We start from the raw sequence: 12751 nt of genomic DNA, 5'->3' as shown, positions 1-12751 counted from the left end.
ATCCCTTTTAAGTATCTATTATCATGATCATACATACCTTTTATCTTTTGACCTACTGATATACTAATAGTTTTATTACATTAAAAAATAATCACATTCCTGGAATACACCCTTCCATGTTGTGACTAATTCTTTATTATACTGCTAGATTAAGTTTGCTATGTCTTCATGTTGGCTTGTAATGTTTATACATAAGGGTGGGGGTTTTATTTTTGCATGTTATTTTTGTCAGGTTTTGGTGTTAGGGTTACACTATTTTGGTGAAATGAACTGAAAAACCATTCAACCTTTCCGAAGCTCTCAGACACCACTCAGAACATAGGAAGTACGCTGTCTGGGCCCAGCACCTTTCTCACACGATTCTTCATCAAACTTTTCAGTTTTTTATTCTTAGTAATCAATTTCAGTTTTCTACTCATTCCCTGACCCATTTCCTATACAATCATGTTTCACTGAAATTTTTCAAATCAATTGGCATAGAGTTACACAACATGCAAAATATTTCCGAATAATTATAGAAAACAATCTCACCTATCTTTGTGTCATTTGAATCTGCTACTTCCACTTTGTTATTTTCTTTGTCTTATCAGACATTAATCCCTTGGTTGGTTGTTTTCTAAAGAATTAGATTCAGCGTCCTATTGGTTGTTGTTTTCTAAGTCATTGTTTTCTTATGGTTTCCCTTATTTTGCTGCTCTTTTTCTGCCTTCTGGAGATGGATGCTTTGTTCATTTATTTGCTTCTAAGTTCAGTTTTGTTTTGTGTACTAGACTTTTTGAAGTATTTTATTTCATTGGCCATCCACCATTAAAGTAAACTTCCTGTTTGGGGAGAATCCCAAAATAGGTGGGAGGCAGGGCCCCACCCTCCCAACCTCACTGTAGATGCTGAGTGTAGGGCAGTCGCCACCCTCGCCTGGCTGTCTGCTTGGGTGTGGCAACAAAACAGGCCAGGGCTCCTGCCCAGGTGTCTGAATCCGAAGTTATGGTCTTTGAAGACAGTCAGAGTTTCAAGTCGAGAGCTGCAGCAGAGGGAACTCAGTGGTGGTGCCACAAACGTCCTACCTGTGGCACTTGCCTCCGGCAACATCCTTCTGCAGATGCAACAGGCTGTGTGGGGCTACCCAGCCTCCTCCACTGTTCCTGGTTTCTGAGCCTCATTCTCCAGCCTACTTGTTGATTCTACCAGCAACCTGACAGTCTTCCGGTTAATTCCTCTTCTGCTTAGGTTAACTATTTCTCATGTTTAAAATGTAGAATTCTGAATGGCATGGTTTTCTTTTGCATTGTTCTTACTGCCATTTTCTAAATATTTTACAACTGCAGTTTTGAAGTTTCTGTCACCCAAGATTTATTAAAAGCTTCTTTAAAAAGCTGCTTTAGAAAGATTTATAACAGTGTTTTAAATTTTTTTTTTTAAAAAGCATTACAATTAGGTATGTTTGTGCATTTCTATCTTTGTGATTCATTTCTAGTTTTATCGTTTCATCAGATGACATTTTCAGTGTGATATCTGCCTTTAGAAAGTTGGAAAGTGTTTTGGGCTTAATATGATTAATTTTTGTAAATGTTCCATGAATGGTTGAACATGGTAAGTACACTTTGTAAAAATGAAGTTCAACGTATATTTATTATACTTATACACTGGTATACTCTATTTAGAGTTTGTTGACCTGAGACACGTATGCTATTGTTTCTCACTAGCATTATGTATATAACAAACTACCTTTGCATTTTCTAACAACTTTTACTTTATATACTTTGATGCAATGTTATTTGGTGCATAAATGTTGGTGACTTTATTCTACTCTTAATCAATATAAAATTACACTTTAACCTGTGTAATATGATAAATACAATACTGTCTGCCTTGAGTTCTCCTTGGTCTGCTCTTAATAATGATCCCTGGGGACTGGTTCATATTTTCACATACCTAGTTATTGTCACAGTGCCTAACACATATATGCTTATTCAGTGTTGGTGAAATGAAGAGATACTGGAAACCAGGAGAATCAGTAAAGTCCTGTCTGTTTTGGTTCCAACAAGGATACAAATCTCAGCTCCCTCTGTTCCCCTCCAATGACCTGCTTTCCTATGGGAAATTAATAGCCCCCTCATCATACCCAAATAGTTACAAAAACATTGCCAAGTGCTAATCCACACCAGAAGGCAGCTACAGGACCAAATCTCTGCCATGTGCAACCTCTTAATGCACAACTGTGAAGCAGTGGCTGGGTTCTTGAGGGCAGCACACAGCAGAGTGTATGCAACACACAAGGTATCTGCAGTCTGAGCTCAGAAACCCCCACACAGAGGAAGCAGTGAGAGCAACAAGGGGGAGACACTGTGGGACAGAAGACAGAGTGTGCAGTAAGATGAAGTCAAGTGCCCAGGAGAGGAAGAGCACAGCCAGAAAGAGGTGGGGGAATGAGAAAGGGAGCTTGTAAGGAGTTAAGAGTGTGGGAAAGTCCTGCCAGAAATAAAAGCGACTGGACACTGAGTCCCTGCAGAGGGCGCCTGGAGGTTCTTTGTGGCACCCACACCAAAAATGACAGGACAGAAGACAAGGGACCAGGCCACGTCCTGGATGTGGGAGGAGGCTGGTGCTGCTTGGTGCCCCCCGGGGCTGGCAAGGCCTGAGGGCTCCATGTACTACTTCCTTTGTCTTCACAGCCCCTCCAGATGTGGCATCGCAGGTGCAGAGACAGTCCCTGTGCCCAGACAGGACAGCAGGGCTGGGACCCAGGCTGCAGCTGCCTCCAGAGGCCACCTCTGAGTCTCTAGACTAAGCTGCCTGGGTCTGGTCAGAGTAAGGTAGACTCTTGTATAACTGGTTTGCAAATACTGGCAGTGTTTCATCTTACTGTCTAGCAAACTTTTTTATTAGTTTGTCCACGGAGTGTGATTAAATCTAGTACATGTAAATCCCTTTTTATTACAGGTCTAGGCTGTACTAAAAACACCCATTCCAGCGAAAGCTGCTGGCCATTCTGACACTGGACTAGGGCCCATCAGAGGACAGACATCCCTCCTAGGGCCTTCCCCGTCAGAAAAACGAGGGTAGCATGCACCTGGGGCTTTAGGACATACGTAGTGAGCCTGAGAGGGTCTCACAGGCCCATGTTTTGCCTCTTCAGCTCCTTCAGTTTCTCTTGCTTTAATGATTTGAGGGATATGAGGATCTGAGAGAGAAGAGGTGGCTCCCTGGCCCCAGCTGTTGGTTGTTTAAAAATATTCCATAACCTCAAAGCCCGCCCGGATAAATAAACAACCCGAAATGCTGTGTTCCACATGTGCAGAAGCAACGCGATGGCAAGACTCAGAACCAGAGAGACAGACAAGGATTCAGAGGAAGAGACAGATGGAAACAGGCAACAGGGACAACGTCAGAAAGAGACAGAAAACATATTCACATTGATCACAGCAGATCATCTAAATCCTTCCAGATACAGAGAAACAAGGTGATTCCTACTGCTTTCTGAAGACGCTTCTTGTTTTAATCAATTACTTGGGAGCACTGACGGCGGCATTCCCGTCACTGATGAGAAAATCAGTGGCAGCCATGCGCTTACTGGCCCCTCAGTGTGCCGCAGGTCTGCTGGGTGCTGTGGTAGGCACTATCTCAGTTAACCTTCAAAAGAAACCTACAGGGTAGCACTAGGATCACATCCATTTTACAGATGTGGTAACAGCTGGGAACATTCAGATAACTTGCCAGGTTCCAGTATTACTCAATGAGTGGACCAGGATTCAGCCCTGGCCTCTGTGTTCTCCGAGCCAGGTCCCCAACCACTGGGGTCTGCCAACCAACTCTGTATTTGACCAGAGAAAGCTCCTTCCTCAGTCTTCAACTGAAAAGGCCCCTATGACTTTCAAACTTATTTAGCAAAGAAAATTGCTCTTCTGAATGGCTTGGGAAGCTGCATTTTTCTTCTCTCCTCCCCCATGCCAAATGACATTTATTTATTGTGCTTGGGAAGGACCAGCTCAAACCCACTCATTACAAAGTAAGGGAAGCCACAAGTTCCCACCTCAGCTTTCAGCATACCACTGTGCTATTTCCCTTGCTGCAAAAAGAATTATTTCAGTAAAAACTTTCCATCTAAAAATAAGATCATGCCTAACTCTGCAATTACACTTCTCAGTGGGAGACATTTGCCTTCAACTCTATTTTCCTGAATGCAGAAGGTTCAATCTGCTGTCCTGCTCATCAGTCAACCAAAGGCCCAAGTGTCCCGTAATTAACCGGAAAACCGAAGCTATGCAGGTTTCAGTCACTGGGTGGTGTTTTGAGGAGCCCTGTGGGCAGCTTTACTTTAGATCACTCATATGCTACTTCTTCACCTATCCCCCACGGAGCTGGCCCTGAGCACCACTCAGAGGCTGCAGCTTTTGATGTGCTCCTGGGCTCCAGTCTTCCTCCTCTAGACCCTGCTCCAAACTTCCCCACTTCCTCTCCTTTCCCTTTCTCCTTCCAGTTCTGGGTCTCCCATATATAGACTACCACCATGTTCAGTTGCGGATGCTGGGTGGCCACCATGACTTTGATTTACCAGAAAGGTGGAGGCCTGGCTCCTGGCCTATTATAGGCTGGTGGCTTCTAGGTTCATGGCTGGTAGAGTACACAGGAGAGGATCCTACTGGAAACGCTCACATGCAGAAGTACACTGTCACAAGGCAAAGGCATAGTTGTGATAAGGGGCTTTTACATTTCATTCATCAGGGTTCTTTAAGGGACACAAACACCTGTGGGCAATGGGAGCGAACAAATGTGATTATATGAACTTTCAGAACATGTCTGATAATAATCCAAAAGGAATTTTAAAACAGTAAGTCACAGGAGACTGAGAAGAAAGTTTTGACTGTGATTAAAAATCTAGCCTAGGCTGAGAACGGCGGCTCACATCTGTATTCCCAGGACTTCGGGAGGCCGAGGCAGGTGGATCACTTGAGGCCAGGAGTTCAAGACCAGCCTGGCCAACATGGTGAAACCTTGTCTCAAAGAAAAATGCAAAAAAATTAGCTGGGCATGGTGGCATGTGCCTGTAGTCCAGCTACTCAGGAGGCTGAGACAGGAGAATTGTTTGAACCTGGGAGGTGGAGGTTGCAATGAGCCGAGATCACGCCACTGTACTCCAGCCTGGATGACAGAGCAAGACTCCATCTCAAAAAAAAAAAAAAAAAAAAAAAAAAAAAAAAAAAAAAAAATCTAGCCTAGAGACAAGAAACAGGATAAATGAGTGGAAACACTGGGGGTGTTTAGAAATGAGTAAAAAGTTTTATAAACGATAAAGAGAAGGAAGTGCCCAGTAAGACCTTTAGTTTTGTAGATAACAACACCCTACCTATCAAAATACAGACTAGAATAAGGCATTAGACCTCCAGAGAAGGTTTGCAGAATGACAGAAGAGTTTATGTGCACAAGTGTAAGACACACACTGTCCCATCATGTCATAGGCCTGGAGGTCAAAATTACAACCCAAGAAAGGGTGCTGAGAACTCCTACAGGTAGACGGTTCTCCCAAAGACATTTAAGATGCTGTGCTCCTTCAGCTTAAATTGTCCCCAAGATAAGTATGGAATGGACACTGGGGCTGGTGTCACCAGGAAGGGTATTGGTGCTCAAACAAAGGTTGTCATGTGTCCTCGTAGAAACCCTGGTGTGCCCCCACATGGAGAAGTAGGTGTAGTTTTGGTCATTGCAGCTACAGAAAGTCAAGACATTGTCCAGAAAAAGCCAATCAAAACTATCAAGGGAGGAGGAGTAACAAGAGCACCAGCAGCTAACAATTACAGAATGTTTGCTACATGCCAGACACTTTCCACCTGTTCATTCATTTATTCTCTCCACCATCCCCTGCGGCAGGCAGTTATCAACCCCACTACCGAGAAGAGGAAACTGAGGCACACAGCGTTTCAGCGCCTTGCCTGTCACACAGCTGGTATTTGAACCCAGGCTGTGCAGTGCCAGATCCCATGCTCTTAACTATCAGCTACTTCCTACATGGGAGAAACAGAACACATTCCACACGGTTCTGTTGGGGAGGCAAGGCTGAAAGTAATTTATCTACGTTAAGAAAACCAAGACGAGGCCTGACAGCGAAAACATGAGCTTTGTGCCAAACTACAGATTATTAAAGTTAGGGTAAAGTTAATTTAAGACAAATAAACGGAAGACTGCTTTGCACAGCAGGACGTACATTATAAAATCTTATTTTTCTCAAGAAGAATTGAGACTACAAATTCTAAGACTCCCGAAGAGTGTTGGCAATCAATGCTGTGCTACTAAGGGAAGTTAGGTTTGTTCTGAGGCGCACTCCTATCCTTTCAGTTATAAGGTAACAGGGTTTCCATTGCTTATTCTCCCAGGAATACCCCTGGTCACTTCCGCTAGAGGCAGGCTACGAGTCTTCCCCACTGTGGCAAAGCTTTTGTCCCCTACTTGCTTCCCTTCCTGTCACTTGGGTGTTCTGCCATCTCCTTGCCAACCTCATCTCTAGGCAGCTCCAGCCACAGAGAGAAGAGGGTCAGTGGGTGTGGGGAGCAGCTCTCAGTCTGCAGTGACAAGAGGTGCTTGCCAAATAATTCCAGAGGCTGGGCCCGGGTCACTTGTAGAAGGCCAGTGCTGGGCCAGTGGTAGGGCCCAGCCTTACAGCTGCAGACCTCTGAGCTCTCAGTTCCCTCTGCCTATTTCCCTAGCCTGTCCTGGCGGAAGTTGGGAAGCAGAGAGGGGAGGCCTTGGTGCTCTCCGGGAAGAATACAGATCTTAACTCCAGCCCCGGAAGGAGAAGGCTCCCGGACCCTGCCTCTTTTCCTGTCCCCAGAAGGACTGGGGATTGAACGCCCCCAGCCCTTCTGAGGAGTCGGGACAAATGACTGCACAAGGGTGCCTCCCGTAGGTGTGTGGCCAGCCCTGCGGCAATTGAGGGGCCTGGGGGCGACATGACTTTATTTCAAGTGCCTGCTGACCTGGCAGCCTTGGGAGACAGAGGACCCCATTCTGGTGCCTGTGCTGGGGTAGGCGCAGCCAAGGGTGGTGCAGGGTGTAAAGAGAATAAAAAAGAGATTTAGTGACTCTAGGCCCGATGAACTCAATCAGTAGCAAGATGCAAATGTGCTGAAATATTAACCATTACTGAGTGTTCCGTGGCGCGGGGCTGGAGAGGCGCAGAGCCCACCCGGAGGACCTGGGCTCCTGCCAGACTCCGCCCAGGCACTACTTACCTACGCAGTTATCACAAAGGCTGCAATGGGAGGCGCGAGGGGGCCGGAAAATCTTGCAGGTGAAACAGTATTTAAGTTTCACGGTCTGGCCATTGATGATGACTTCTTTGGTTCTGGGAGGCGGGCGGTACCCCCCTGAACTGGTGCCGTTTGCGATATCTGTGGAGAAAAGAAGAGAAAGAGCGCACACCTTCAGAGCCTCCCTCGGCCTTGGCAGGACCCGTCCGCCTGGAGTGTGAGCTCCAGCGCAGCAGGCACAATGGTTGGCAGGGCCCCGGTGCCCACACTTTACTCAGGTCAGGGCTCTGGGACTCGTCCTCCACTGGGGCCCAAGCCTCCTTCATTGCAAATGTGCAGGGGCCACGTGACTGAGCTCTGGCCAATGGAGCACAGCACACATGGCCCCGCCCAGCCAGGCCCTCCCGGTGGAGCCCCACCCCTTTTTTTCTTCCCCCTCCCCTCCCTGCAGGCGGCAGGAGAGGCCCCGGGCCACCTTGGGAGCCACAGCTGGGGAGTAGCCTGACTGCACAGAGGAGGGCCACCCTGATCTCTTCCCGCCTGCACAGGTCTATGAGCACCAGACGCCTGCCTTAAACCTGGGAAGGCTAGGGTGTTACTTGTTACTGCTGCTAGCCTTGCCCTCATTAACACACCACCTTAATTCCCTCTACGGGAATGCTGGACTCTAAATCCAGCTCCAGGGTCCCGTCACTTTTCCCATTGGCTTCCTCAAAAATGCTAAATATAGAATGGGAGGGGGAGAATGCAGACTGTGAAAAATACATTTAAAAAAAATCATTAAATGTGTATTTTGAAAATCATTTCTACATTTTATCATCTCAATAGCACCTTTAATTTTTAGAACCAGTTCTAAAAATGTCAATGAAAATACAAACATGTAGAATTTTTAAATTTCGATTTTATAGTCTCTGATTTCACATTAAGATCACATGGGAGCTTTTAAAACTCCCCTAAGGTATGAACCCTGTCCCAGATTCATTAAATCAGAATGACCCGGGGTTGTTCTCATGTGAGCAAGGTTTGAGAACCCCTCTCTCTGGGAAGATAAAACTTCCAGTTTCATTTCACCTAGACTCCTCACAGCCCTATTAGCCTTGCCAAGAAAAAGTTAGGGCAGCTGGCTGTGCAGTCAAGAACAGGAGCACACGGTGGATGGAGAAGAGCAAGAACTTCCATGAGGCCTTCAGCTGAGACTCTGGCTGACAGATGCAAGCCAGACCTAAGGGACTGGATCAGTCCTGGGGAGCGTCAGAGCTGGTAACGTTAAAGATAACTGTTCATTTTAACTCTCACCCTCTTAAAGCACATACTATCAGAGATGGTTGCAAGATACTTTTGGTTAATTTCCAAAGTGGTAGGAATCAGTCCCGTCACCCATTCAGGCCCCTCACACCACACCAACTCATCCTGGGCAATGATCATTGAGCAGAACTGCTGAGATCCTGGTCCTGCCCTCAGAGATTCTTTCATTGGTGTGGGGCATTATATTAGTCTGTTCTCATGCTGCTATTAAAGACATACCTGAGACTGGATAATTTATAAAGGAAAGAGGTTTAGTTGACTCACAGTTCCGTAGGGCTGGGGAGGTATCAGGAAATGTATAATCACGACAGAAAGGGGAGCAAACAGGTCCTTCACATGGCAGCAGGGAGGAGAGGTGCCAAGCAAAGGGGGAAAAAGCCTCTTATAAAAGAATCAGATCTCGTGAGATCACTATCACAAGAACAGCATGGGGGTAACTGCCTCCATGATTCAATTACCTCCCACTGGTTCCCTCCCATGACATGTAGAGATTATGGGAACCACAACTCAAGATGAGATTTGGGTGGAGACACAGCCAAACCACATCATTCTGCCCCGGCTCATCCTAAATCTCATGTCCTCACATTTTAAAACACAACCATGCCTTTCCAACAGTCCTCCAAAGTCTTAGCTCATTCCAGCATTAACCCAAAAGTCCAAGTCCAAGTCCAAAGACAAGGCAAGTTTCTTCTGTCTATAAGCCTATAAAATCAAAAGCAAGTTAGCTATTTCCTAACTACAATGGGGGTACAGGCACTGGGTAAATTACATCTGTTCCAAATCGGAGAAATTGGCCAAAACAAATGGGCTACAGGCCCCATGCAAGTCTGAAATCTAACAGGTCAGTCATTAAACCTTAAAGTTCCAAAATAATCTCATTTGACTCCATGTCTCACATCCAGATCACACTGATGGAAGAGGTAGGCTCCCACAGCCTTGGGCAGCTCTGCCCTATGACTTTGCAGGGTACAGCCCCTCTCCCAGCTGCTTTCACGGTTGATATTGAATGTCTTCAGCTTTTCTGGGCATAAGGTGCAAGCTGTCAGTGGATCTACCATTCTGGGGTCTGAAGATGGGTGGCCCTCTTCTCACAGCTCCACTAGGCAGTGCCCCAGCTGGGACTCTGTGTGGGGGCTCTGACCCCACATTTCCCTTCTGCACTGCCCTCACAGAGGTTCTCCATGAGGGCTCCACCCCTGCAGAAAACTTCTGCCTAGACATCTAGGCATTTCCACACATCCTCTGAAATCTAGGTGGAGATTTCCACACCTCAGTTATTGTCTTCTGTACACCCACTGGACCAACACCACGTGGAAGCTGCCAAGGCTTGAGGCTTGCACCCTCTGAAGCTATGGCCTGAGCTGAACCTTGGCCTCTTTTAGCCATGGCTGGAGTGGCTGGGTTAGAGTCCATAGGCTGTACACAGCAGGGGGGGCCCTGGACCTGACCCAGGAAACCATTTTTTCCTCCTAGACCTCTGGGCCTGTGATGGGAGGGGCTGCCGTGAAGGTCTCTGACATGCCCTGGAGACATTTTCCCCATTGTCTTGGTGATTAACATTCAGCAACTTGTTTCTTATGCAAATTTCTGCTGTCAGCTTGAATTTCTCCCCAGAAAATGGGTTTTTCTTTTCTACTGCATGATTAGGCATTTTCTGATTTTCCAAACTGCATTTACTGCATTTTCCAAACTTTTATGCTCTGTCACCTCTCAAATGCTTTGCTGCTTAGAAATTTCTTCCACCGGGACCCTAAATCCTCTCTCTCAAGTTCAAATTTCCACAAATCTCTAGGGTGGGACAAAATACCACCAGTCTCTTTGCTATATCATAACAAGAGTCACCTTTATTCTTGTTTCCAAGAAGTTTCTCATCTCCATCTGAGACCACCTCAGCCTGGACTCATTGTCCACATCACTATCAGCATTTTGGTCAAAGCCATTCAACAAGTCACCAGGAAGTTCCATACTTTCCCACATCTTCCTATCTTCTTCTGAGTCTTCCAAACTGTTCCAAACTCTCCCTGTTACCCACTTCCAAAGTCGCTTCCACATTTTCAGGTATCTTTATAGCAGTGCCCCACTACCCAATACCAATTTACTGTATTAGTCCATTCTCATGCTACTATAAGGACATATCCGAGACTAGGTAATTTATAAAGGAAAGAGGTTTAATTGACTCACAGTTCTGAAGGACTGGCGAGGCCTCAGGAAACTCACAATCATGGCAGAAGGGGAAGCAAACACATCCTTCTTCACATGGTGGCAGGAAGGAGAAGTGCCAAACAAAGATCTCATGAGAACTCACTCACTATCATGAGAATAGCATGGAGGTAACTGCCCCCATGAGTCAATTACCTCCCACTGGGTCCCTCCCATGACACATGGGGATTATGAGAATCACAATTCAAGACGAGATTTGGATGGGGACACAGCCAAACCATATCAGGCACTGAGATGTCTAAAAACTCCTCCGAGACGTTGATATGGTTTGGTTTTGTGTCCCTGCCCACATCTCATGTTGAACTGTAATCCCCAATGTCAGACGAGGGGTCTGGTGGGAGGTTATTGGATCATGCAGGTGGGTTTTCCCCCTTGCTGTTCTCCTGATAGTGAGTTCTCATGAGATTTGGTTGTTTAAAAGTGTGTAGCACCTCCCCTTGCACCCTCTTCCTCCTGCTCTGGCCATTTAAGACCTTCCTCTTTTCCTTCCTTCCTCTTTTCCTTCCTCCATGATTGTAAGTTTCCTGAGACCTCCCCAGCCATGCTTCCTGTGCAGCCTGTGGAACTATGAGCCAATAAAACCTCTTTTCTTTATAAATTATCCAGCCTCAGGTAGTTCTTTATAGCAGAGTGAAAATGGAGTAATATAGATGGGAATCTGCAGTCAAAGATGAGAAGCCCTGCTCCAAGAGTGATCCACCAGCATCCATATCATCTGACAGCCTAGCAGAGAAGCAGATTCTTGGTTTGTCCCAACTATCGAATGGGAATCTGCCTTTCACTGAGATTCCTCAGTGATTGAAACTTTCAGGTTTGAGAACCCCACTATGGGGTGCCAGTAAATACTCCCCAGTCCACACATTCCTATGTGCCTCTTTATTATGTACTCAAATACACTCACTTGCATGATAAAGAGCTAAACTTAGAGAACAAGCTTAGTCGGGTGAGGGGCCACATCACAGAACACACCCATACCCAAGCATTTTCACACAGAGTACTTGGTGATTTAGAACAGCTCAGGGTATCTGGAGAGCTGTGCCGTTCTGCCCCCAAGCAGGGCTGCTCTCACTCACTGACAGTACCCACGACTCAACATGTCATGATTTAAGGGCTCCAAAAGGTATGCCCCTCCCTGCAGTCTTCTTTAAAATATATATATATATTTTTAATTTTTAGAAATAGTCTCACTCTGTCACCCTGGCTGGAGTGCAGTGGTGCTATCATAGCTCACTTGACCTCCCAGGCTCAGGTGGTCCTCCCACCTCAGCCTCCCAAGCTGCTGGGACTACAGGTATTCACCACCATGCCTGGCTAATTTTTAAATTTTCAAAATTATTTATTTATTTGAGAGACGGAGTCTTGCTCTGTCACCCAGGCTGGAGTACAGTGGTGTGATCTTGGCTCACTGCAATCTCTGCCTCCCAGGTTCAAGCCATTCTCCTACCTCAGCTTCCCAAGTAGCTGGGACTACAGGTGTGCACCACCACACCCAGCTAATTTTTGTATTTTTTTTAGTAGATGTTGGCCAGGCTGGTCTCAAACTCCTGACCTCAGGTGATCCACCTGCCTTGGCCTCCCAAAGTGCTGGGATTACCAGCATGAGTCACTGTGCCCAGCCTAATTTTTAAATTTTTTTGTAGAGACAGGGTCTTACTATGTTGCCCAGGCTGGTCTTGAGCAACCGGCCTCAAGCAAGTGATCTTCCCGCCTTGGCCTCCCAAAGTGGTTACAGGCATGAGCCATTGTGCCCAGCCTCGGTCTTCTTTAAATGGCTGTCAGAGATCTGGAAATCTGCCATAGCCCTTTAGCCTAAGGCTTTGGTGTTTGTGAAAGTACAATCCCAGAGTTAAGGAGAGTGCTTTGAACTGCTACTGGCCATGAATTATTCATGGAAAATTAAAGTTCCAGGTTGGAGGGACAGCAGGCAGTGTGGAGGGCAGGGCGCGGCTATGGCAGGAGGATGAAGCAGGTCTTCTACTTCTCTC

The 12751-nt window shown here is 46.3% G+C and overlaps 1 protein-coding gene across 3 annotated transcripts in view; it reads right to left on the bottom strand.

The window, feature by feature from the left end:
* The window catches only part of ZDHHC14 (zinc finger DHHC-type palmitoyltransferase 14), a 312504-nt gene that overhangs the window by 78652 nt on the left and 221101 nt on the right, over positions 1 to 12751 (bottom strand). For all 3 annotated transcript variants that reach the window (XM_023206072.3, XM_023206071.2, XM_023206070.2), the window contains exon 3: positions 7224 to 7382. In XM_023206072.3, coding sequence (XP_023061840.1) covers positions 7224 to 7382 — 159 coding nt within the window. The remainder of the gene's footprint in view (positions 1 to 7223; positions 7383 to 12751) is intronic.

The sequence above is a fragment of the Piliocolobus tephrosceles genome, chromosome 5, assembly GCF_002776525.5.
Source record: "Piliocolobus tephrosceles isolate RC106 chromosome 5, ASM277652v3, whole genome shotgun sequence".
NCBI lineage: Eukaryota > Metazoa > Chordata > Mammalia > Primates > Cercopithecidae > Piliocolobus > Piliocolobus tephrosceles.
This window is presented reverse-complemented; position numbering and strand designations above follow the sequence as displayed.